Genomic DNA, 27361 nt, shown 5'->3' with positions numbered 1-27361 from the left:
ATCGACGATGGTATCGGTTAGAATGGTGCTAAGGATATCCATCTCCACAATGGCCGGGTTCCTTCCAGTGTTATCTACCAACAACCTGGGGTCTATTGCAGACCCCCCAGGAACATCCGTGCGGTGGTTGGTATTGGTGTGTGGTTGGAAGAGATTATTCAGCAACATCGTTCGTAATTGAGGCATCGTCTGGAGGAGATCGTGTACCTTCACAGGCACCTCTTGTTTTAAAATTTGATTTAGTATAGCCTCCTCCGCCTCCAGTCAGCTGGAAGTACCCACCGTACCCTTCGCCTTCGCCCTCTCTCATATCTCTTTCTCAATTTCTTCTCGTACCCTTCACTTCTCCATCTTCGGGTCTGGGCACGTTGCTTGTCTGGCTTGGGCGCGGGTTACGGCCAGCACTTCCTCTTCTTTGGTTTCCTCGATATTGAGCAAGTTGACGCCGGACTTCGGGCACATGGCATCTTCGTGGTCTCCTAATCCGCATCATTTGCACAAATATTGTGTGGCCTCTCCCTTCGAGCGGTCTCAGGCGAAGTGCCCCCACTGGCTGCACGTTTTGCATTGTATCATCGATCGGCCTTTGGAGTCGTATTGGATCCGGCTCCTTGTATTGTTATTGTTGTTTCGTCCTCCCCATCGGTTATCTCAGTAGCCTCTCGATGTTGCATTGTTGTTCGCTTGGGAGCTGTCGGTACCGCCCGATGTTGTTGGTTGTTCCTACATAAGCAATACTTGTTGGTTTCATGTTTTCATGTTGTAGGGGCATTCCTTGGTGGGATGCCCCATCAACTGGCATATATCACAATAGGCCTTCTTTGGGCAAGAGCCTTTCGTGTGGTCGTCTGTCTTCCATTCTGTGCACCAAAGCTCCCCTTCGTCAGTCTTGCTCGGACCTCCCTTCATAACCTTCAGCTCTTTCATCATCCTCAGCATGTCCTTCTGCAGGGCTTGCACCTTTTTGCCGGACTTGCCATCGCTGTTGCTTCCCTCGTAAGAGTCATCACCCTCAGATGAGCTATCCTTCTTTTTCTTCTTGGATGTCTTGGTCTCGCTCTCGAGATCCATCGCTCTATTATATGCATCTTCATACGAGGTTGGTGGAACAATTTTCATCTTCTTCCGGAGGGAGTGTTTCAGTTCCTCCACGAACCATCTCTTTTTCAACCCATCCGTTGGTTGACTCTCCATTTTCCCCAACAGTTCCTTGAGCCGCCAACTATAGGCTTGGACCGTCTCGTTCTTGTTCTGCTTTGTGCCATAGATTTCGGCTACTATTTCATTGTCGTCTCTAAGGAGGCGGAACTCTATCTCGAACTCCTTCTTTAGGTTGGGCCATGTGCCGACTTTGGCCTTATCCGTATCGGAGTACCAGTCGATGACCACTCCCCTTAAGGTTGCTGGAAATTGTGTTACCCATTCGTCCTGGTCGATAACACTGTTAGCTGACCATATGGTTTCGCAAGTGCGGCAATGGCGGATGGGATCTTCCTTCCTGTCACCGTTGAACTTCAGCAGCTTCTGCTTACTTGCCATCCCATCGCTGGTTCTTGCTCCTTCGGTGCCTTGTGTGCTTGTATCTGGTGATCCTTCGCCTTTGCCTCCTGCACCCGCCTCTCCACTCGTGGGTCCTCCGAAGAAGGTTGCCGACCTCGAACCGAACAAATTGCCTCCCGTACGATGGTACCCTTTTGCTCCCCCGGCACCTTCGACCATACCATCACCTTCGGTCATCTCCCTCCGGTTGTCCTCCGAAATAGACAAGTTCTTTAGTAGGTCTCTGGTAGCGTCGATCAGGTTTAGACTTCGCCTTGTTTGTTCCACCAACACTTCGCAACTTCTTACCCTACGATGGTATTCTGGCGAACTGTAGAGTTCTCCTTCGCCACCCTCTGTGACTCCTTCTAGGGTCCCTTCAGGCAACCCTACGACAGTGTAGAGAGTGTAATTCTCTCCGTCCATCTCTGCCTCCATGACACCTCCTGGGTTCCCTTTGAGCAACCCCTCGGTCGGTCATCCCTCGGCAAGCTGCCTTACCCTACACCTTTGTTCTATCTGTTGTCTGAGATTCAACGCTCTTTGTGCCACTTCCCATTCGTCACTTTGTATCTTTTTATTTTTGTCCTTATTTAGTATATTGGGCATAAATCACTTCCGTACATAGCAAGCACACCCCATGTACACAAAACAAAAAAACTTTTACTAATTTTCCTTTCGGCCACAATTTATGTCAACATTATGTCGGGATTATTACAGTATTGCTTTATTCCTCCCAGAGGTTCAAGGTTCAATTTCCCCTTCGCCTCTTGCCATCACGCTCTGCTTCCCAATGACGACTGTTTTCTTCGTACTGTTGGAGGACCTGTTGGCATCGCTCCTCACGGGCAATCTCCTCCAGGCGAGTTCGTTGTGCCAGTGATGCCTGTGCAAGCAACCGGGGGAGGTGGTTCATCAACCGATTCGCTGTGGGGCTAACTTCCAATGTGGTCCACACGGCACTTGTTGGGACATCAGCCTCCGTGGCCTCTCTTCAAACATAGGTTTCAATGGCCACCTGAAGCAGGATTGAGAATTCCCTCGTTGCAGTGTCTTCTCCGCCGTAGAGCTCCGTTTGCGCGTCGTCGGCCTTTGGGTTAATCTCACCAACGAGTAGGCCCATCATGTCTGTTTGCCATCTGCTCCTTCCTTTCCCGATTATGTCTAGGCAATGGCGCCAGATGTTTGCCACATACGGGTAAACGATTAAATGCAGAAAGTAAATGCACAGAATATAATGAGAATATATTAAAGAACTAGTCTCTGTATTAATTCAACAGTCGATGTACATCAAGTGCTTATAACATCACACCCAAATACGACTATCATGATCCTCCTAAGAAGGAAAGGTATGCAATATATAATACCCGAAGGGGTGCGACCAACCGTCGCGTCCAACTGCCCTTCGGGAAGACCAACTGACTGTCGTAACCCATAATTACCGACAACAACATAACATAATGATTATTCCCAACAACAGCTGGTGCACTCGCCATAGAACTAGATTGGGCTCCAGGATCAGCCCCATGGTCACCCCCCTCATTTTCAGGTTCAAAATCTGAATCATTCTCATTATGAGAATGGATTTCCATCTCATCCTCACTCATGCCTTGGGAGCTCATTGTGAAATTGACATTGCATTTTACAAAATAAAAATAAAAATAAAAATAAAGTCAGCCTAGTTCAACAAATAAATTTATTTTCCTATTCATCTCAAAATGAGATTTGATGTTGAATCTTGAGGGCAAAATGAAATCATCATTTTGCCCTCAAGATTCAACATCAAATCTCATTTTGAGATGAATAGGAAAAAAATAAAAATTTAAAGCTAAACAAACAAAGAACCAAAAATGACATTGAAAATCAAAAAATAAAACCAAAAAAAAAAGAAAAACCCTACCTTGTGCTTGAAAAATCTCTCCAAAATGCAGTAGAATCTTCTTCCTCCTCTTCTTCTTGCTTCTTCTCGCTCCTATCACACTTGCAATCACTTTTCTCACCCCTTCAATCAATCTTCTACAAGTTTTTCCTCCTCTTCAGCTTGCTGGAAAAAAAATCAGTCTTTCAAAATGAGAGTGAAATCAACAAAATACATGGTTTTGTGTTGTCTTGGGGGAAAGGGTGGGGCCCACGTCCAATTAGGGTTACCCCTTAACCCCCAAAAAAGTCACTTTTTAAAAAAATTTAAATTTAAAACTTTCCATTCATGTGGGGCGACGGAAGACGTCTGGGCGTCTCTTGAGGGAGGGAGACGTATGGGCGTCTCCTCGTCCCTCGAGAGACGTACAGACGTCTCCCAAGGATACTTGAGGATGTCTCCTTGGGAGACGTGGAGACGTCTCCTCGTCTCCGGTGGCGCTTTGGTGGCTGTGGCGGGACGGCGGGGGACGTCGCGTCCCTGTCCCCCTGTCCTGGAGACGTCCCGGTCTCCAAGACGTGGCCAAAGGGGGGGGGGGATGCGTCCCTGTGGAACACTGAAAAGGAATAAAAAATTAAAACACTTGGCTTTGGGTGTGCGGAAATCTCTATAGGTGTACCCTCAATAAGAGAGAAAAATAAATTGCCGGAAGTAGAGCAATCTCCATGAGATTATAGAGATAACCTCGTCGGGGCTATGGACGCTCGTTGGCAGCGAGGCTCTATCCAAGGATGCTTTTGGAGTTAAGACAAATTACACAAGCTCACCATGATGGAACCAGGGAGTCATTGTTCTTATGAGACGGAAATGAACGCACTTACTCACACTTGTAATTGAAGGATGAAAGCTCTTGATACAGTTTAGGATTCCTCTTCCCTTTTGAGTACTCTTCTTAGCCAGCAGGTAACTTAGTTAGAATTAATCTAAGACTCCGAGTTTGAAGTGGATTTTATCTTAGGAATGTTCAAGAACATTCCCCACGTGGAGTCGCCAAATTTTGTGACCTATTTCACACATCACCCCATTGCAAATGGAGACCCCCAGTTGTTTGCTTTTTTTTAGGGTTTTGCCTCAGCTTTGCAATTTCATAAGACTTTTTCGAGAGTTTAGAGTTAGAGTTTCTCCAAGAGTCACCCCAAGCCAAATAGAGAATGCATGCCCCAATCAGTGTCTGGACATCGTCAAAGTGCTCAGAAGGCCTAAAGGACGAAGATCGCAATTGCTTTGAGTCAATTCTGACACCTTCCTATTTTTCAGGAGTTCTGCTTTTTTTTTTTTTTTTTTTTTTGGCACCAATCCGAGAAGTAGCTTTTTTGGCTTGCTTTTTTCTTTTTTTCTTTTTCACTTTTTTCTGCTTTTTTGAAAGTAGACCTAGGGTTGGGTCCCCTAGGTCATGGCATCAGTGCCCATGTCTTCAAAATTGAAAAATTACATCTCCAAGTGTTAAAAGCAAGGAAAAAGCTTAGGGCTAGGGTTTGTTCGAGAAGATCTAAACATGGCAGATCAAAACTTGAACATGGCAATGGAAGCAAGGGTTGGAAGGAGGGCACATGAATTTATCTCCAATCAGATATGAAGTTCGTCCTTGCATGTGCATAAAAGCAGCTATCAAGTTTGCACGAGGTTTAGACATGGCAAATGAACTTCAAAGTCCGACCAGCATGGTAGAAGGCATGGTCTAAACACTAAGTCCAACCAGCAGCTAGAATGGATGTCCAAAGCATAGTCAAAGTCTGCCCAGCCATGAAGAGGATATTCCAAGGCAGCCTAAGGTGTGGTATGGCGAGCAAAGGATAGAGTCCACCCAGCTCAAGGTGAATCCAAGTCCGCCTTGGCAAGACATTGTCCAACTCCGCCCAGCTCAAGCAAAGTACATCCAATGAAGAGGTAAAGTTCGCCAAAGAAGATTGTCCAATGGACCACAAAGTCTGCCCTCCTCTTAACATGTCCAATTCGACCATAAAGTCTGCCCAAGTATATTGGCAGATGAGAAGTAAACTCCAACCTAGGCAAGTTATAAAGATTGTCCAATCGCCTCTAAGTCCGCCTTGTCTAAGAGAAGGTAAAGTTTGCCAAGGAAGGATGTCCAGCCAACCTCCAAGTCTGCCCAAGGTGAAAAGCATGAAGCAAGGATGGCATAAGAGCTAGCAAAGTCCACTCAACCCTATGGCAAGAGTTTCTTAAAGTTCGCCCAAGCACATGGAAGGATGGGCAAACAAGTCTCCAAGTCTACCCAAGCATGTTGTCCAATGAAGAGTAAACTCCGCCCTCCTAAGCAAGATGTCTAATCATCATCCAAGTCCGCCCTAGGGAGAGGGTTAAGATAGCTTACAAGTGCTAAAATTTGCCATGCCATTAATGGCAAAGGGCTTGAAAAATAAGAATTTTGCCAAGAGGAGAAGAAAATAACAAGAAAAAAACAAACAATTTTGACAAGAAGCACATCAGAAGATCAACCAGGATTAAAGAGGTTGGAAAAATAAATTCAAACACTTGGAATATTTTTCCAACACAATTATTTTCGAAAGGAAAATAAATTCAACTTAGAAATTTTTTCGAAAACTTTTGCAATTTGAGAGAATCATCTAGAACATTCTATGCCAAATCGCCTTGGTTGAGGAATAAAAGTTTCCATTTTGAGAAAATAAAACAAGGCTAAGTTCGATGAACCTAAGGAAAATAAAAAAAACAAAAAACAGGATGCTCCTAAAAATCGAACTTCTCAACTCTATATCTATTCAACTTGTCACTTTCAAATTCATTATCAAGTTTGAAGATTGGAGTTCGATTGTAAAGAAGTTTCTCTCTCTCGAAGTTTTGAAGGATTGATTTTTGAAGAAGAATTTTGAAAGTAAAATTTTGTAAGTGTTGAGAGAGGAAAAATAAGTGTTTTTTCTGAGTTTTAGACAGAATTTTCAGAATTAAAGGTAGATTTTCAGTCACAAGAGCAATTTTGAAGGTCCAGAATCTGAGTTTGACTGATTACTTCCACCCTTCTTCTGAAATTCTCTAAATACTTAGCTGAATTTTTCCACTTTCAGTCTGATTTTTCACAGAATTATAACCTTTTGACAAGCTGAAAGTGAAATTTTCAAGTTGATTTCCAAAATCAGGGTTAAAATCTTCAATTTTCACCAAAATAATGTTAAATTTTTGTGTGTTTCGCAAGTTAATGACTACCAAGTGAGCACCTTCGAGAAAAGCCCAAATGAAGGCAGCTATTTCCTTTCCATTTTTTATTGGAAATATGTTGGAGTCTTGTCCAACAACATAGGCAGTTGAAAGTGCCAGACTGGAAATGCAGTGGTACCGGTTCAAACTCTACCATTCCCGAGCTGATTTTGATCCTCATAATCATATTGGATCTGTTAACAGAGAAAAGTACAAACACAGGATTGACTTAGAATTTTTTTGGGCAAATGCTGCAGATGAGTTTGAAGTTCGGAAAAGACTTTGGTCCAGACTACTAGTAAGCTTGATCAGAACAACTAAGCTCTTCTAAGTGCATGATCAATTGGAAGACGATAGAAAATATAATCAGCTACGCTTTGATGAAAATTGGCCTCTTCCTCCTATGAAGTGATCAAAACCAGAACTCGCTGATCTAACCACCTTGATGCGGTCGGTTGTCAAGTATTCACAGTGGTGGGTTGACCAACAGGTCCAAGGGCTGAGGCAAAGAGGTGTGGCTCTCACATATAACCTGATGGGTGCCATGGAATCATATTCTTCCAATTAAGAAAGTGTAAATGATGTTCAATTTACATTCAATATGCAAGTTATATTCTACTTTAATATTTTGTTTTATCTTTTACTGAATTATTATATAAATTTGATTGTCTTCTTTTATGTGGCAGGAGAGGAGGAGCATTTATAAATTTCAATGTCCATTCTCACACATTTCATTTGGCATATATAGTGGGTTGGGTACGGTCAAGCGATGCCTTGACCGGCCATGTCTTTTGGACATGGCTGATCAAGACATCACTTGATCATGCCCCCTCACGATAATGGTGCATGGCGTTTTATTTACCAACCGGTGCATATTCAAACACCCGATAATTATCGGCTGATCAAGACATCACTTGATCATGCCCCCTCACGATAATGGTGCATGGCGTTTTATTTACCAACCGGTGCATATTCAAACACCCGATAATTATCGGTGGTGCATGGTTATATTAACACCCGATATAATTATTGGTGGTGCATGGTTATATTAACATTATCTTTAACACTCGATATAATCGGTGTATGCCAAACGGTGTTATATTAACACTATCCTTAACACCCGATATAATCAATGTGAGTTTAATATATTACCTGATATTTAATCAGTGCAAACATAGACTAATCTCAATATTAAACGATAGTCTAACCGATAATCATTAAGTCTTATTTGCAAGAGTTAACTCGATTTGTCAATCGGTGAATACGAATAGATTATCAAATTTGGATGCTATGATAATGAATAGTTAATATAGAAGGAATGTTTATCAATTGAATGCTTGAGTTTATTCATTTTAATAATCGATATGATAAATGATTGAATGAGAGACTTCATTTATCTCTCATTCAATCATTTATCTTACCGAAGCTATCTATACATTAACACTCCCTCTTAGCTAGGTAAGATAAATAAGAGTAGTGTATCAAGCATCACAATTCAACTGATGGTTAGCATTCCTTTACATATTTTAATTTTCTAGGGGATCACATCATCTACTCACGAGTATCACCTAACCACGTGATACAAAATGTCTATCACATTAGTCTTGTGATGACAGGATATCACCTCAGCACGTGATACCAGTATTACCTAATCACGTAATACTTAAGGATAATCATATGAGAAAATATTCAATTCTCACCTTTATCCAAGTTGCACTAACACTTCATATAAATGTTTTACCATAACATTTATATTACGTGATTAGGTAATCACGTAATACTTAAGGATAATCATATGAGAAAATATTCAATTCTCACCTTTATCCAAGTTATGGTAAGTGCACTAACACTTCATATAAATGTTTTACCATAACACAATCATGGCTTCATCCATGATCCACCAAAGATCCAACATGATAACTGGTTTGGACATTATAAGATCGTCACCTTATAATGTCTCCATACAAGTGTTCATTATCTTGAGAGATCGTCATCTCTTGGATATGAGCCCAGGGGATAAAATCTAGAGATGTCCTATCATGACAAAGAGGTTTACATATTAAACATCTTATAGATATGCAAATACAGATTACAAAGCAAATTACCTTTCTATCATACCTAAACCTTTTTTGAAGTGATCAACCTTCACTCTGGAAAGCGTTTTGGTCAAAATATCTGCAGTTTGATCTCTTGTACAAACATATTCTAGTTGGATTGCATTCCTGTCTACCATATCTCGCACATAGTGGTATGGAATCTCAATATGCTTGGATCTGTCATGAAACACTGGATTTACTGAGAGCTTTATGCAGCTCTGGTTGCCACAGTGTATAGTAGTGGGTTTCATAGGTTCTCCAAACAACCCCACAAGCAACTTCCTAAGCCATATTGCCTCTCGGGCAGCCATAGAAGCTACGATGTATTCTGCCTCGGTGGAGCTTTGAGCTACTGAAGACTGCTTCTTGCTGATCCAAGATATCATGGTTGAACCTAGACTGAAGCAACACCCTGAAGTGCTTTTCCTGTCTGTCACACTTCCAGCCCAATCTGAATCTGTGAATCCATGTAGGTTTATATCAACTTTCTCATATTTGAGACCAAGGTTTAGGGTACCTTGTAGATATCTCATAATGTGTTTTACTGCAACCAGGTGTATCTCCTTTGGTTCACACATAACTGACTTAGAGCATTAACTCCATAACAGATATCTAGTCTTGTATTTAGCAGGTACATCAGGGACCCAATCATCTGTCTATATTGAGTAGGATCAATGGGTGGTGACTCTGTTGCTGCTTCTTTAAGTTTATGTAAATTGGTTTCCATAGGAGAGGTCATGGGTCTACAGTTTAACATTCTGAATCTCTTCAAAATATCCAAGGTGTACTTTCCTTGGTTTAGTATAATGTTGTCAGAATTCTGCCATACTTCCAATCCTAGGAAGTAATGAAGGAGTCCTAAGTCCTTCTTAGTCCTTCATATCAAATTCTTTGGATAGATCATTCTTGCATTGATCTATAAGGTGATCATTTGCTGTGATTAATAAATCATCAACATATAAAATCAATATTAGCATATCACCTTTATTTCTTTTGTAGTAGAGATTAGGATCTGCATCATTTTGGAGAAGCCTAGCCCTGAGAGATAGGTGTCAATTCTTGCATACCAAGCCCTGGGAGCTTGTTTGATCCCATAGAGAGCTTTCTTGAGTCTACACTAGAGTTACCTGGGGACGCGTCCCTGACTTGAAAACCCCTATCCCCGTCCCGGGGACGTTTCGGGGACTTGGGGACGGCCAGGGGACGTTTCCCCAAATTGCCCTGTATTATGAGGGGACGTCCCCGAAACGGGGGGACGCCTGCCCTAGCTCTAGGGGACGTCCGTACATCCCGGGGACGGTTGGGACGTCCCCAATCCGTCCCAGGGATGGCCAGACGTCCCCCATATCTAAGGCCATTAAAAAATATTAAAAAAATAAAAAAATTTGTATTTTCAATTTTTTTTTCAAATTTTCTAATATAGGCCCCTTATTAATTCAAATTGTTATTAAAAATAAAAAAATTAAAAGATAACATTAATTTAATTCATAATTTTGACAATGAAACTATATGGCAGCAGTGTAGCCTTTGGACATTTTGACACAAAGATTAGAAAATCGCCAAACTCGGCGAGTTAATAGAAAAATAACACCCAACGCCTTTATTAAAGAATAAGTTTTTTTGGCCTCGCAGGGCGCTGCCCCTCGACCCCGCCCTGTATCGCGACAGGGAGCGTGCAAGGGGCGCTGCCCCCAAACCCCCATTGAAAAATATGGGGGGAAACTGCGTCGATAGAAGTAGGGAAAATTTAACCTCTTTGTTTTGACATTTTGTATGTTATTTCTTTAATATCTATTATGATATGCATATTGACAATGTGAATGAATTGAAATTTTGATTTATGAATGCATAATTGCATATTGTCTATTGAGTATTAACAATGTTGTATGTTCAGAATTTACATTCTAAAATGTCTTCAACTTTTCATAGTATCATACACATGCTATATCCATGTTTTATTGATTTCATATGAATATAATGTATGTATGCATGCTTTATCCATGTTTTCATATGAACATTTAGAATTTTGAAATTTTCCTATATATTTTAAATTTTTCCTATATTTTATATAGCCGTCCCCTTTGCCGTCCCCCGCCAAAAATTTGCCGTCCCAGAAACGCATCCCGTCGTCCCCTCCTGTCCCCGTCCCAGAAACTCGAGGTAACATTGGTCTACACACATGAGACTCTGCATCATGAATTTCAAAACCTTCAGGTTGCTCTAGGTAGACTTCTTCTGAGATCTCACCATTTAGAAAAGTTGTCTTAACATCCATTTGGTGTACCTTCCACCCCTTTGCTGCTGCAATGGCTAATACAGCTCTTACTGATGTATATCTGGCAACAGGTGCAAAAGTTTCTTCATAATCTATTCCTTCCCTTTGTGAGAACCCTCTAGCTACAAATCTAGCCTTGTGTTTTTCAATACTGCCATCTCCAGCATGTTTGATCTTAAAAAGCCATTTAGATGAAACCACAAATTTCTTAGTTGGCCTAGGAACAATCTCCCAAACATCATTTTTCATAATGGACTGATACTCTTCAGACATGGCATCTTTCCATACTTGATGTTCAAGTGCATCTGATACATTGTTTGGTTCCGCTTTAGAGAGATCATTCATAAGGGCAACATAGCTAGTGAATTTATTAGGCCTTTTGCTTTCTCTGAAGTTTCCTAAAGGAGCAACAAATTTATGAGCTTCTTCTACAGTTTTGGTGGCCCATAGTGGTCTTTTCTTGAGGTTTTCTCTAGGTGGACTTTGAGTTTCACTCATAGTTTCCTTAGGATTCTCCCTCTGAAGCTCAGGAGTAGGATCTCTATCTAAGCTAGGGGTGGGGATATAGACTTCAGGATCTAGAGAGCTTTGGGCTCTTTTGAAGGCTAAGTTTTCTTCAAAGATCACATCCCTACTTAGTTCAATATTCTTTGGACCAGGTATATATATCCTGTAGGCTTTGGAGGTTTCACTATTTCCTACAAAGATTCCCCTTTTTCCAGAAGGCTCTAATTTTAATCTTTTCTCCTTAGGTACATGAATATAGACAAGGCATCCAAAAATCCTAAGGTGGCTTATATCCGGTTTTGATTTAGTAAAGACTTCCTCAGGGATCTTATCTTCAAGATGAGAGTGAGGACATCTGTTTTGAATATACACAGCAGTGCTAGTTGCTTTTGCCCAAAGATTGATATTTAGATTCTGATCAAGAATCATAGCTTTGGCAGCTTCAACGATTGTCCTATTTTTTCTTTCTGCTATCCCATTTTGTTGAGGGTTGTAAGGTATTGTTAACTCCCTCTTAATCCCTGAATTTTTACAAAACTCTTTAAATAATTCTGATGTGTATTCCCCCCCATTATCAGTTCTTAGGGTTTTAATTTTGTTTCCTGAGTAGTTCTCTGTTAGTGATTTGAATACTTTAAACCTATTAAGGATCTCTTCTGATTCTTTACATTTCAGAAAGTAGATCCAGGTTTTCCTAGAGTAGTCATCAACAAATATTTACATAATACAAAAATCCCCCCAATGAATTTACCGACATTGGTCCACATACATCAGAATGAACTAACTCTAAAATTTTACTTGTTTTCCTAGTACTACTTTGAAAAGCACCTTTAGTATTTTTACCTAGGGCACATCCTGTGCATGCCTCTGAATGATATTGCTTTAGCTTAGGTAGACCTGTGACAAGGTCTCCCATTGATGATAAAGCTCTAAAATTTAGATGGCCTAGTCTTCTATGCCAAATTTCATTGGCATCTGTAGTTTCATGAATTAGGGTTAAGTTGGGCTCTGTGCATAGCTCATACAAGTAGCCTTGTCTTTGACCAATTGTTTTAGCTTTCTTGATGGATGAGTTCTTCGACCAAGCCAATACTTTGTTGTCCATGAAGGTCACTCTATATCCGTTGTCCTCCGGTGCTGATATTGAGACTAGATTCCTCTTAATGCCTCGAACATATAGCACTCCTCTAAGTTGTAATGATACACCTGACTTTAGTTTGATGGTGCAGTTTCCAACTCCTTTGACAGGGTGTGTAGAGTCATCTCCGATGGTTACCTCCTCATCATTCTCCTCTTTCATGGAGTCTAGTACTTCTCTGAATCCTGTGATGTGTCTGGATGAGCCACTGTCGATTACCTAGGAATTCACTTTGTTTGATGCTTGATTTGTGAGTGCTGAATAGAGCACATACTTCTCGGAGTCCTCTTCCCTTTTGGATTTTCCTGTTTTGACAAATGTGGCTTGTTTAGCTGTTTCTGGACATTTGGCAACATAGTGCCCAAATTTGTCACATCTGTAACACTAAATTTGAGAGAGATTCTTCTTGAAGGAGTTCTTGCTGTGACGACCTTTTCTCTTCCTGAATTGCTTCTGCTTGCCTTTCTTGTTTGAGTTCGTATTTAGAACTTGTAGGTCTTCATCTATATTCTTCTGTTTGATCCCTTTCTTATTTTGCCTTGATTCCTCTTGGAGACAGTCAGCCTTTAGCCTATTGAATTTAGGGAAATTGTCCCTTGCACTGATGCCTTGGACGAATGTTTCCCAGATGCTAGGCAACCCATCTAGAGCAATGAGGGTTAATTCTTTGCTTTGGATCTCATATCCAAGGGTTGCCAGTTCATCCCTTAAGGTAGATATTCGCATGAAGTAGGCATTGACTGATTCTCCTTTTAACATGGCTATGTGATTTATCTCTCTTTTTAGAGCCAAGGTTCTACTAGCATTGGATATCTCAAAGACGTCTTCAAGTGCTTTGAACATGTTGAAAGTTGTTTCATGTTTCCTTATAATGGGCATAATGTTGTTCCTTACCCCATCAACTATGATTTTGACAGCCTTATCATTTCCTTCTCTCCAAATGGCTTTGTCGGGTTCAGTCTCAAGTTCTTTAGTTTCAGTCTTTACAAATGATTCAATTCTATTTTATTTTAGAATCATTTGAATTCTGAATTTCCATGCGGAGAAGTCGTCACCCCTTGCAAGTCTGTCTTCAAATCTGATAGCGCTAGCCATTGATACGATTGTGATGTTGAATATATACTTGATTTGAATTTTACGTAAAATTGAACAGCCTCAGGTTCAATTTAACTATAGCTCTGATACCATGTAAATGATGTTCAATTTACATTCAATATGCAAGTTATATTCTACTTTAATATTTTGTTTTATCTATTACTGAATTATTATATAAATCTGATTGTCTTCTTTTATGTGGCAGGAGAGGAGGAGCATTTATAAATTTCATGTCCATTCCCACACATTTCATGACATGGCCGGTCAAGGCATCACTTGATCGTGCCCCGTCACAATACTAGTGCATGGCGTTTTATTTAGCAACCGGTGCATATTCAAAAACCCGATAATTATCGGTGGTGCATGGTTATATTAACACCCGATATAATTATCGATGGTGCATGGTTATATTAACATTATCTTTAACACTCGATATAATCAGTGTATGCCAAACAGTGTTATATTAACACTATCCTTAACACCCGATATAATCGGTGTGAGTTTAATATATTCCCCGATATTTAATCGGTGCAAACATAGACTAATCTCAATATTAAATGATAGTCTAACCGATAATCATTAAGTCTTATTTGCAAGAGTTAACTCGATTTGTCAATCGGTGAATACGAATAGATTATCAAATTTGGATACTATGATAATGAATAGTTAATATAAAAGGAATGTTTATCAATTGAATGCTTGAGTTTATTCATTTTAATAATCGATATGATAAATGATTGAATGAGAGATATCATTTATCTCTCATTCAATCATTTATCATATCGATTATTAAAATGAATAAACTCAAGCATTCAATTGATAAACATTCCTTTTATATTAACTATTCATTATCATAGTATCCAAATTTGATAATCTATTCGTATTCACCGATTGACAAATCGAGTTAACTCTTGCAAATAAGACTTAATGATTATCGGTTAGACTATCATTTAATATTGAGATTAGTCTATGTTTGCACGATTAAATATCAATCATTTATCTTACCGAAGCTATCTATACATTAACAGAAAGTGCTTGACCAATTGAAAGCATCCGTTTGAGGAAAAGGAAGGAAGTAATTGATGATCATTCAAGGTAAAAAGGGAAGGAAGTCACGAATGAGAAAATTGCTCAAAAGAAGCAGAGGTCAGAGCCACCCCATTCTGCTACATCTAGGAATTTGGGCAGCCTAATGATCATCGAGGATCAGCTATTTGATGAAATAGAAATTCCTTCTCCATTCCACGAGGGAAATGAAATACCAATACATCAGGAGGAAGAAGAACTACCATCTCCTACAGGCACAGAGATATTGGAATCCGATAATGAAATGGATATTCTGAGCGATGAGTTTCAGGAGGGAATGATTTCTGCTCTTAGTGGAGGTCAAAATATTCCATGTGAAGAGAGCAATCAGGAAGAGGAAGTCGTTGAGCAGCCTACAATTCTTGACTAGCTGAGAGAAAGATTGAAAGTGAAAGTACTAGTGGAAGTTTAGGAAGAAGAAGATCACACGACCAATTTCTTGGCCAGATTAGGAGAGGTTGCTGCAAAGAAGCCTGCCAGGAAGTTTTCCACAATCGAGAGAGATGAGACAGGTTGTCGTACAGTCCAAATTGCTATACCAAAAATAAACAAGTCAAAAGAAGATATAACTCATCATGAATATGAAATTACCACCTTCGACTTGGGACCAACTACAAAGGGTCAAGAGGTGGAAGACTTAGACAATTCAATCGCTTCCATGAAGGCTAGACTAGATAAAGAGGTAGGAAAGAAGAAAGAATACAAAAGGGAGATTGAATGCTTGAAGGAATACATTCAACACTTGACCAAGCCACTTAACCAAGGTGATGCAGTAGCTCCTCCACTTTTGAAATCCTCGCAAGAAGCAGTTGAGAATTTTGAACAAGAAAAAGTAACGGCAAGAGAGGCTAAAGAATGGATGGCAAGCAATAGAGAAGAACCAGCCACATTCATAGATAAATTGCTGTTAACATATGGACAGACTTCCTTCATGCTCTCTAGAATTGCGAACATGGCAGAAGCATGGGCTGACCTTCAGGATATTCAAGACAGAGTTATCTCGTGCCTTAGAGTGTTGAAAGGCATGCCTTAACAGGAACTGATTGAGGGAAAGATAATTTCAACAGAGGCTGCCTATGATTTCAACACATGACATTGGGCATTGGTTGCATGCAATGAAGTTCTGGAGAAGGTAAAGGCTGAAAGTACTGAGGCCGAAAAGCAGATTAAAGAAATACAAAGTAAAATCTTCCTTACAACTGCTGATTCACTCGAAAAGGAAACCATCTGAGAAAGTGATATGCAGTTGGAAAATCTTAAGCGCAGAGCTCAGGAAATTTTCTTCACAGTCACAGGACTAGTCGTGAAGCAAAATTTGACCACGGCATCACAATTCTTGTCCATTCGAGATGCCTTCCAAAAACAAGAGCTGGAATGGGCGATTGCATTTGCCGCTTGTACAATCGACTAGGACGAGTGGGAATACAGGGTCAATATGCTGCCACGTCACGATGGAGGAGGTGAACACGATTGTGTCCAGGTTCATTGAATACGCTACCAATCAGCAGGATAAGGATGTGCCTTCCTAGGAAATGGCTATTCATGCCACTTGTCTAGCATGCATTGGTTTCTAGTGTTATTTTGGGAAACTCTCTCTAGGGTTGTGTTGTTTCAGGCGTTGATCTTAGATCGATCTCGGGCATTCATTTGTTTCTCAGAACTCTATATAAACTCTCATTCTCTCATTTCATTGTTGTTGTGGAGAGATTTATGAAATTGTTGCTTAGAGCTACTTGAATAATAAAAAGTTCATTTGCAGATTTTGTTTTGAAGTCTTATTGTTATTAAGTGGTTGCATGGTTGCATATCTTTCTTCAACAATAGAATAGATTTTCTTAGGGTTAATTTGCTTTCAAAGTTGTTAGATGAATGAAGGATTCGATAGTTTAGATTGGTGAAACTCTTGCTCATACTTTCTTTGGATGGATGATTTTCGTTCAATGTGTAAAGTTAGCCTAAGCTTATGATGTGGATGCTTTAACTTCTACTTTGAGTAAATATTGTTTGATTAATGGTATTATTCACAAGTATAAAAACCTTGAGCACAATCCTAGAAGATTGCATTTGTTTTGCGTAGTTGTCCTAGTGTAGCGAAACAAAGTGTTGTTATTGGTTTCACCAAATCTTTACCGTCTCTTGAGTTCATAGGAGTAGCATAAAACTTCTAAACCCTTATCTTTTTTATCCTTTTTTGAAGAAGTCCGAAATTCGAAAATCCAAAAACCAAAAAAAAAGAGAGCAAACATTGATAAATCCATCTAAGTCCTAGCTTGTGAATGATATTTGTTGAGCATAAGTCTCCCTGCTATTTCAGCATGCATTACCAAGGAAGCTATCCAACATAAAGTCACTTGTTCACACATATAGACCTTGGAGTCATCGTGTGGTCTTTCTCACAATCTTGGCACACGTAGTGATTTTGTTCAGGAGAGGATAGAGTATCCTTGGATATTTTATTCTAATGTTCAGTATATGATAAAAACATACACCAACACATAGCAAGGCACATTTTAGAGCATCTCTATCAACAAGTAAATCTCACTAAATTTTTAAGACTCCTTGTAATGTCCCCACTTTGAAATAGGATCTAATAATATATAATAATAATAAAATTAAAATACACAAGATTAAAAATAACATTTAAATTAAAATATAAAATCAAATATAATTAAAGTTTAATTAAGTTAATGAATGGTCAAAAGACATGGAATGAAAAGATGTGACTCCCTCAAACATGAGATATAAGAGGGAGAAGAGAACCTCATTCGAAAGAAGAAAAAATGGGGAATCAGAGGTGCAGATCTAATTTAAATAAAAGTGCAGATCTGATTGTGAAAGGTTGTGTCCCTTTCAAAGGGCAGAAATAATTAAGCGTTGCACTCTTTGAAAGGGTGCTAATGGTAAAAGGGTGTGTCTCTTGCCAAAGGGCATACATGATGAAGAGGTGTGATCCCTCCTCACATTGAGAGATATAAAGGAAAGGAATCAAAGCATCCAGAGAGAACACCATCGATCAAATCAGATCAGAACTGTTATTAAGTTACAGGCGGAAGGAATAGAGATAAGGAAGGCGTGTGAAAAGAGAGGCACACAGACAGACTTAAAAAGTAGAATATCTGGCATGCGAACTAGCACAAATACATTTAAATTCTGTAATTCTATTACAACTAGTTCTGCACAATATGATATGCATAACATCTGTAATGTCCCTACTAGTTAGAGATCATTAATCTGCAAAATAGATTGTTAGAATACAACAAACATATATATATATATAGAAGTAATCTAAATTGCAATCTAACTTTAAAATACTTACTTAACATAATCACAACTTTTATCTAATAAAAGGATACGATTGCCATACGAAAGTATGTCCTTAGGCGGCCATGAAACTCGCCTTCTTGGAACCCATCTTGGTTCCAAGCCCTCCAGGAAGTCGAAGGTGAATTCGACTCCTGTCTTGAATGTAATTTCTTACATCCAAGCCCTCCAGGAAATGGAAGGTTAATTCGACTCCTGTATTGAATGTAATTTTTTACTTCCAAGCCCTCCAGGAAATCGAAGGTTAATTCGACTCCTGTCTTGAATGTAATTTTTTACATCCAAGCCCTCCAGGAAATCGAAGGTGAATTCGATTCCTGTCTTGGGTGTAACCTCTTACACCCAAGCCATCCAAGGAAGACCCTAGGTCAATTCCTTGCCTTGGATGATGCATCCCATCATCCAAGTCCTCAGAGGGGACCGGCCAGATCCGTCTCTTCTTGGATGAACTTAGTCAACCAAGCCATATATATGCATATAGATATTCAGTATATATTGCCCTCCAGGGATTATCATAATCCCTCCATTAGGCTAAGGGAATTTCTTCCCTATAACCTTCATCATATAATCACATTAATATTACATTTTATAATTCACTACTGTTTTCCATTCCATAATTTACGTCTTCATTTACATATTCTTTAATCTTTCTAATTATCCTAAATATACATACATATTCTACATAGATTCCTATCTTTATTGCTACATTCATATAAGTAATCATTAGAGATATATGTATTCATAAAAATGCATATGTGTGTGTGTGGCACACACGTCCACACACATATATACCTTAAGACTTCTTAACCCCTCTTACATGTATGCAGATTGTAGCCTACGGTTGGAGTTCACACTGTAGATGTCGCCTGCAGATTGGGAGGCATACCATAAAGAACACAAATGTTACTTCCTATAACTTGATAACAATTCTGATCTGATCTCATCAATCGTGATGTCACTAGATGCTTTTCATTCCTTCCCTTTATATCTCTCAATTTGAGGGAGAGGTCACACCTCTTCATCATGTATGCCCTTTGGCAAGAGACATACCCTTTCACCATTAGCACCCTTTGAAAGAGTGTAACTCTTCATTATTTCTACCATTTGAAAGGGACACAACCTTTCATAATCAGATCTGCACTTATTATTTAAATCAAATCTGCACTTCTCATCACCAAATTATCCCCCCTCTCAAATGAGGTTTTCTTCTCCCTTTTATATATCATTGTTGAGGGAATCACAACTTTTCCTTTCATATCTTTTGACTTTTCATTACCTTAATTAATTTTTTATTAATCATATTTAATTATATCATTTTATATTTTAATTTTATTATTATCATTTATTATTAAATTCTATTTCAAATTGGGGATATTACAACATCACTGCATTTGAAATATATATACCCTTGCATATCCAGTTTGTGAATATACTTGGAGGCTGGAAACTCCATGTAGTTTGACATATTCAATTCTGGTGAACTGTTCATTAGTAAGTATGATCCAAGGTGATGGGTTGCAGTAAGGAGAACGGTGCTGGGGCCACCTTTAAAGGCACGCCACTTCATGATTTAGGATCAGGGAGTCCCATGAAGCGAAAGGGGCATAAGGGATGCTGCCTTTGGGCCTGTAAATGAGTAGCTTCCTGGGCACCTTGCTGTAAACCATACATCTTCTATCATACTGAATGAATCTGTAACCCTGGATTGTGGGATAGATATGGTAAGTGGAGGAGAACGGTGATAGGATGCCACACTGGGTAGGCCACCTCATTGATGGCATGGGCCACTTGAGGTCAAGGGGATCAAGCCGCCCTTGAGCCTAGGGTGGAGGGCTTCTTGGGCACCACACTTAGCCATCCTACTCCACTATCTGTTCCTATGATTATGTTCTTGAGAATAGGTTCGTGCTGTACAAATAATAGGATTTTAGAATCTGCTATAATCACATATCTTATAAATCTATATATCCCAACTTGTCTGCAGGACTCCACCTCAGCATATCAGGTATTTCTTTACCTCCTCTACTTTGCTTAAGTTATATCTTTGTAGATTCTTCAGGGTTTATAGGCCCTTAAATTGCAATTACCATAACAATCTGTGACATATCTATTTTCAGCTAATTTAGTTACAAGATTATGAGATAGAGACATACAATACGACTTGAATCTGTTATTACTGTTACTGCTTCAGTTATATGTAAAATAAACTTGAGCTATTAATTAATGAACTATTGAACTGAATTATCAGCACAGTGAGCTTAATTGGGGAACCCCAGTTAGGGACATTACACTCAACCCTGCGATTTTGTTCCATCAGACCAACCTTGCACCCTTGTGCATCCACCAATCAATATAACATTGCCCGAGAATTGTCTTTATAGAGTCCAACATATGAATAATTCTTCTCATTTCGATCTTGATTGGTTCCGACACTACTAAATAGATAGGAATGAGCATTCTTGCATACAAGTTATGAGTAATAAAAGCATAAGATGGAGAAGCTATAATTAATCAAGATTAATGAACGGCCATGGTAATCCTAAACTCACATTTCTATCCACAATAATCCATAAGTTTCAGTATTATGTCAAGTGTGTAGTGTCTGATATCCTTAAGTGTTTGTGGAACCTTAATACTCGATTCAGTTTATTTCCCTTGTTTCTGTTTCAAAAATGACCACTTCATGCATGGGACCAAGCGAATTCAAAACCATTCACTTATTCTATGTTTGCAAATTTGGTGTCAAATACAATTTCAAATGGATCCATAGCAGTACCGACTGAATTCATATTTGAACATTTGCGAATTTATTTACTTTTTTTTATAATTTTTCCTTATTTTCAAAACCTTGGCATACAGTTTTCTTACAAAAACATTAAACTTGACAGGTTGACGAAGCTCTTTTTGAAACGGAGGAGGAGAAAGCATTGTGGAGTGCATTTCAAAATGCTCAATCCAGAATAAGTCCAAGTGCGTATTTTATTGTACGATTGATATGTTTCTTGTCATATTTATCTGCAAAGTTAACAGGCTATCATAAATTTTATATTAAATCCAATAATCTTTTAGGATAAATTATTATACTAACCATTGTGAATAACCTGGCCAATTTACATGCTTGTTTTTTAGGTGTTGAAATCGATGTTTTTATAGAAGCGTCTGTACAACTTGTTCAACCACTGGAACATTTTTTCAGTAATGTTTTTGTTATGACGGTATGCCATTTTGTTTTCATTTAGTTCAATTTTTTTCTCATGGCATGTGTAGTCTCTAAGTTTTGTTTTTTAATTTTTACCTTGGAGAAGTATCTGCTCAATATTTCAAACTTCAATAACATTAATTTATACTCTTCCGCATTGATTATGGAGAGCGCAAACTTCGTACCATTAACACTACCTAATACTATTTTAACAGGAAGATGAAAAGTTGCGGAATAATAGGCTTGCTCTATTGGGGAGAATTGCAAATCTTCCACGTGGAATTGCAGACCTGTCAGTTTTGCCTGGATTTTAGGAACAAGAATTGTCTATATGTAGATATAAATATATTTTTTATTCATTTGAAGCAAAGCAATACCATATACTTTTGTAAGTCGATAAAGGATACATTTCCTGGAATAAATTGTCTCAATCTTTAAACGAATTCATTTTGTCTCATGCACATATAAACCAAAGAAATGTTTCAAACTGCTGTAGGAAGTTTTTGAATGAGGAAGATTGCATCGGTATTTTTTCAATTATCACCAATAAAAACAATTATTTCGTAACTGAAACATATCATGTTTCAAATGATATATTCCCTGGAATACAGTGTCTCAATCTTCAAGTGAGTTCGTTTTGTCTCATGCAGATATAACAAAGAAACAGTTCATGCTACAGTAACTTGAGTTGAAGTTTTGAATAAGGAAGACTGCATTGGTATTTTTTCGAGTTTATATTTAGACAAGTATCACCAATAAAACAATTATTTGGTAACTGAAATGTATCATTTTTCAGACGCCATATGGATAAGATATATGAGTTTATTTGCTAAACTAGTTCTGGTATATGGTATACCAAGTATCACCGATAAAACAATTATTTGGTAACTGAAATGTATCATTTTTCAGAGGCCATGTGGATAAGATAAATGAGTTTATTTACTAAACTAGTTCTGGTATACGGTATACAATAAAATAACTTGCGAATGCTAACAGGGAGGATGTTAACAATGGAGGGGCAAACAGGGTCCCAGCACCCTAATCACCTCCTTTGGAACATTATGATCATTCTTTTGCTGTCTTTCAACATGCATAATTACTTGATCGCTTTTTTTGCTGTGCTTACAATATGCATAATTTTATGACCACTTTTTTTATTGTGCTGAAATTCCTACTTTGGCTATGTATTTCAATGCTCTTACGTGAAAGGACAAACTTGAAAGGTGTTTTTGCTAATCTCTTTTAAAAGTTCTTTGTTGCCCTTTGTAATTTTGAGTTCGCCCAGCTTTGTATCCTGTTCAGTCAGCCTTCTTGCCTTCTACTCATCACTGTTTGTGAAGGGCTATTCATCGTGTAAAAGGCAGCCTTATGATAATGTAAAGGAGAATAATTTTTTTTCTAAACGAAATGTGTTGTATAGACTAATAAATTAATGTAAGCAATAAATGCATGGGCTAATTTAGATAACAAAGCTGCAAGCAATGAATGTCAAGAAACTTAAATCTTGATGTTAAATTTTGAAAGAAAATGTGAAAGATAGGACACTTAACTTTAGGTATGAAGATGATATGTATATCTTTTTTACACCTTAAAATCATGATGTATCAGGCCTAGAAATGACAAGACCTCAAAAGTATTTTGTATTGGATTTGGAACATACTATGATGTATCAGGCCTAGAAATGACAAGACCTTAAAAGTATTTTGTATTGGATTTGGAACATACTATGTGCTTCGACAAGGGTCAAGTTTATTGATGTGGGTTCCTTTTTGCAGTTGCAGATCTGATCTTTCTCTGCAAAAATGACACGATTGACAATGAGTTCCTTATTCCTATTTAATTGAATTCAGTGTTCTCTATGTTGCTCTAAGGATTGGTGGTAATTATGAATACCTTTAGAAGGTTGTTATGATCACTAGGGGACAAGTTCTCCTTGGTCAACCCCCCAAAGAAACCAGCTTTATAATCATGCAAATGTTAAAAGGACACTAATCTTCAGTTATACAAATGCTCTCGAATAATTATGCAAATCTAAATTGTTTTTAGTTCTTTAATATAAGTGTATTTAGCATGCTTCTTTGTACTGGCTAAGCTTGAATGAGATAGGATCAAGTAGGATGTGAAATGAATACAGTTAAATGCATTTAAAGGAAATATCATAAAACACGCAAACATGTCTTTAGTCAAGTCTAGGCAGAAAAGAAATGGATGAGAGCCAGCCAAATTTATTTTATTTTTTTAATTATAGGGGCCAAGTTTGTGGGTTCGAGATCAAACCCACATATGTGGAGATGGTCCAAACATAAGAATGGTAAAGTTGATATCAATAACAAGTGAATGGGATTGGTGCACAGATAGGTGTAATAAACTCATAATTTGGGTGAGTATATTGAAATATTTGTATGTGGGAGATTTAGGGGGTAAATGCATAGGAATGTAAGAGCAAGGGCATGGAAGAAGCTTGAATTCACATAAGATTGTACCATCTATCGATGTGTAAATTTTTTAAGCCACTCTCAAAAAGAGCATAAAAATAAATGGGAAATAACATGGCTATGCAAATTTTATCATTATAGTTTGCCCCCATGTATTTGCATGTCCCTCTTAAACACAAATTGAAAGAAATTATTTGGGTGGATGCTTGAGTCCATACAAAGTATTAAACCCCACTAAATATTGTCGTGTATGTCCATCCTTAAAATATAAGCTCCTTGGGAACTTGTAAAATAGAGGGAAAATGTGCAATGAATAGCTTATGTCATGCAAGTAAAAATGAAGAAAACTACAAGTTGAATTTTACTCTCATCTATCATGAAAAGGAGAGGGCGATAGAAGGTTTACAAATTTTTTGCCTATATAAATGTGATAACTCTTTGCTTGGCTTGGCATTCATGGGATGGTAAGGCTCATTGGGCATTTGGTGTGTTGTGTTGATGAGTCTCTATCTACGCACATGTAATTGTTCACAATATAATCATTAGACTATTAGAATATGCTCCCTCCAATTGTTTGTGTTCATTGGATGCAAGAAATTAGAGGAGAAAACAATGGTACATGCTATGTCAATATAGGGTAAGAATGTAAGCATGTGAATCATGTAAAGAAATTGTAACAAATGCATTGTGTATCAACCAATGAAGCATGCCGAATACTTAGTGTGGTAAGAACACCGGCTAGAGATGATATTAAGGAAAAAGGTTGTCCTTAGCATGGGAAAAAAAAGGGTAATATGACCCTCAATTTCAAAAATGCTCATGTAAGCACATAGGACAATAGAAAAGGCGTATGCCCCTAATGTGTTATCATGACCACACAATTGTCAAGATTGGAAACAAAATTATTATGCCCTTAATTCAAATGTGCATAGGGTTACATGTAGTCAATTTGTGGCTACCTTAACTCTTGATTAAGTTATATGATCATTATTATATTCTTATTTAAATATTTTGGTTATCTTAGGTTCGTTTTTTAGGTATCTAGGTTGGTTTATTGTTATCATCTTGCAAATTATGTTCTTAAGGAATTGTGTAGGTTTGCCCCCCACTCAAAGTGGCTTATTATTCTTGAGTACTATCAAGTATTTGTAGAATATTAGAGCATAGGCATGGCACTTGCTAGGGTTTGGACCCAACTCTAACAATATGATCAAGGCATTTGAACCAAGTGCTAAACTTTAATAATAATAATAAAATATTTTAATTTAAACTTCGACTAATTGTACTTGCTAGTGTAAGAGTGATGTGGAGGCTATATGAAGATTTTACAGACATGATGGTGATACAAGCAAATGGATATACTGCAAGAATATTTTGTTGATTGCTTTGATTATACCACTCACTTGTGACTGCATTTGTTTGCAAAACATACAGTCTATAGATTATGGATTTCATACAACCGTATGAGTGAAAATGATGGGGGTACAAAAAAATTATCTAAGGACTTAAAGTGAAAGTCTCTAAATTTGATGATTTGACAATTGAACTTAGGATTTTGGGCCTTCTAAATGTGATGGTAGGGTATATTTTGACTCAAAATGTTCCAAAATATCAGCCACCTTTTGGATCTAACAACCACCTCCTAAATTCCAATCCTCATATATTTGGCCTCACAAACCCAATTTGGACAAAACGAAAGGTAAAATCGACTTTCTTTGACTCTCTAAGGCTAATGGTGAACTCAGAATTTCTCCAACAAGGTCTAAAATGAATCTGCAATAGAAACCCACAAAGAGTAACCCCCTAATATGGTATCTCTTTCAAAAAAAAAATATTCTTTAGCTCATCATATAATGCATACTCAACTTTTCAAGATTCACCAAGATCAACAATCTAGCAATAGCTCAATACATAAAATAGCCCTCAAATTTGAGAAGGATTTTAAAATCAACCTCAAATACCATGTAGGAGTTGAAGATTAGCCAACTCGCCCCAAGATCAATTGCAAAACAAAAAGATAGCCTTCCATAAGAAAGTATGGCAAGGCAAGAGTTTGCTTGATATTAAGATCTATCATCCAAAGTGTACAAGAGGCCTTCCTTATATAGGAAAGGATGAGGGATAGGATTAGACAAGATCATGACATGTGTCTTAATCCTATAACATGACAAATGATAAATGGCCTAGGACATAAGAACTAAATGAGATAAGATATGATAAAATGAGATAAGATCTCATTAAGACAACTAAGAATTCTAAAAAGAGTCCTAGGACCTAAGGAAACTTAGCATGTGAATAAGACCTACTAGTCAAATAGTTAGTTAAAATACGTTATTCATACCAATAACATAAGCCTCTCATAATCTATGGCAAGATATGCAAGCTTGTGGGTGCCCCTAAGGATTTGTCATATAGGATGGCTATAAACATGAAAGGTTTGTTGAGACATGGACCAGCTAGGACTCGAACCTAGGACCTTCCATACGCTGCTAGAGTGCTCTACCATTGAGCTACTGGCCCCTCTTGGACCAGTCCATCATCGGTCCGGGTGTGGCTTATTTCCAACACCAACAACCCCCCTTAGCCACACCTCTCGTGTGCTTGGGGCTCCTAGCCTAGACCTGGCTCTGATACCATGTTGAGACATGGACCAGCTAGGACTCGAACCTAGGACCTTCCATACGCTGCTAGAGTGCTCTACCACTGAGCTACTGGCCCCTCTTGGACCAGTCCATCGTCGGCCCGAGTGTGGCTTATTTCCAACACCAACAAGGTTTACCACCACTTTATGTTGTGTCATTATTTAATGAGACCTATAGTTGTATAACAAACCTATAATACAAATTCATCCAAGAATCTATGACCAAATGAAACACATGCATCTCTTAGGCACTAAAATAAAATATCTCATGAAAAAGAAATGCATAATCCATTAAGGAGAGGTCAAATGAATATGGAAGATGACTTGCCTTGGTGTAAGTTATGTTATTTGACTCACAACCCTTTCATTGTAGTTACAATTTCTATGATGAATAGAGAGGATTTTCCTAATAATGAAGTATAGAGTACAATGAAGTCCAAGAGGAGGATGGGCATGCATGATTTGATATAGAGTGGCTTCATAATTATGAGAATGTAAAGTTCATGCCTATAAATAATTTGAGCACATGAAAGAGCATGCAACAAGTATATAAGAAGACCAAATCTTCAAATCATGATATCAAATCCCTAATTGGATCTATTATCATGCAAGTACAAAGTAGTAGTTGGTGAATAAAAACAAGTTGGAATTGGGCATGATTCTAATTTTGTAGCCAAGTTGAGTGTGAACATGCTAACACAAGAAAGAGTAAGAAAAAAGTAATGTTGAAATTGAAAGGAATGATGCAATAGTAAGGATAGTTGAAAAAATATCTCTCATTTAAAACACAGTATAAAATAAATTTGTTCTCAAAGCTAAAAGTGTTGAGATGCTAGCTAGAAATGTTTGACTTCCCCAAAAAAAGGAAAACTAATCTCAAATAAAATAAAAAAGAAAAGAAAAAGAAAACACCCCATAAGTAAAAGTGACTACCAAGGAT

At 38.2% G+C, this 27361-nt stretch overlaps 1 protein-coding gene across 5 annotated transcripts in view; it reads left to right on the top strand.

Annotated features, from left to right (window-relative positions):
- The window catches only part of LOC131030537 (glycine--tRNA ligase, chloroplastic/mitochondrial 2), a 305534-nt gene extending 283466 nt beyond the window's left edge, over positions 1-22068 (top strand). For all 5 annotated transcript variants that reach the window (XM_057961392.2, XM_057961391.2, XM_057961390.2 and 2 more), the window contains 3 exons: positions 21035-21116; positions 21276-21361; positions 21561-22068. In XM_057961392.2, the coding sequence (XP_057817375.2) occupies positions 21035-21116; positions 21276-21361; positions 21561-21659 (267 nt within the window). In that variant the 3' untranslated portion in view covers positions 21660-22068. The remainder of the gene's footprint in view (positions 1-21034; positions 21117-21275; positions 21362-21560) is intronic.
- Positions 22069-27361: the final 5293 nt, after the last annotated feature.

This window comes from Cryptomeria japonica, chromosome 6, assembly GCF_030272615.1.
Source record: "Cryptomeria japonica chromosome 6, Sugi_1.0, whole genome shotgun sequence".
NCBI classification, from domain to species: Eukaryota; Viridiplantae; Streptophyta; class Pinopsida; order Cupressales; family Cupressaceae; genus Cryptomeria; species Cryptomeria japonica.
This window is presented reverse-complemented; position numbering and strand designations above follow the sequence as displayed.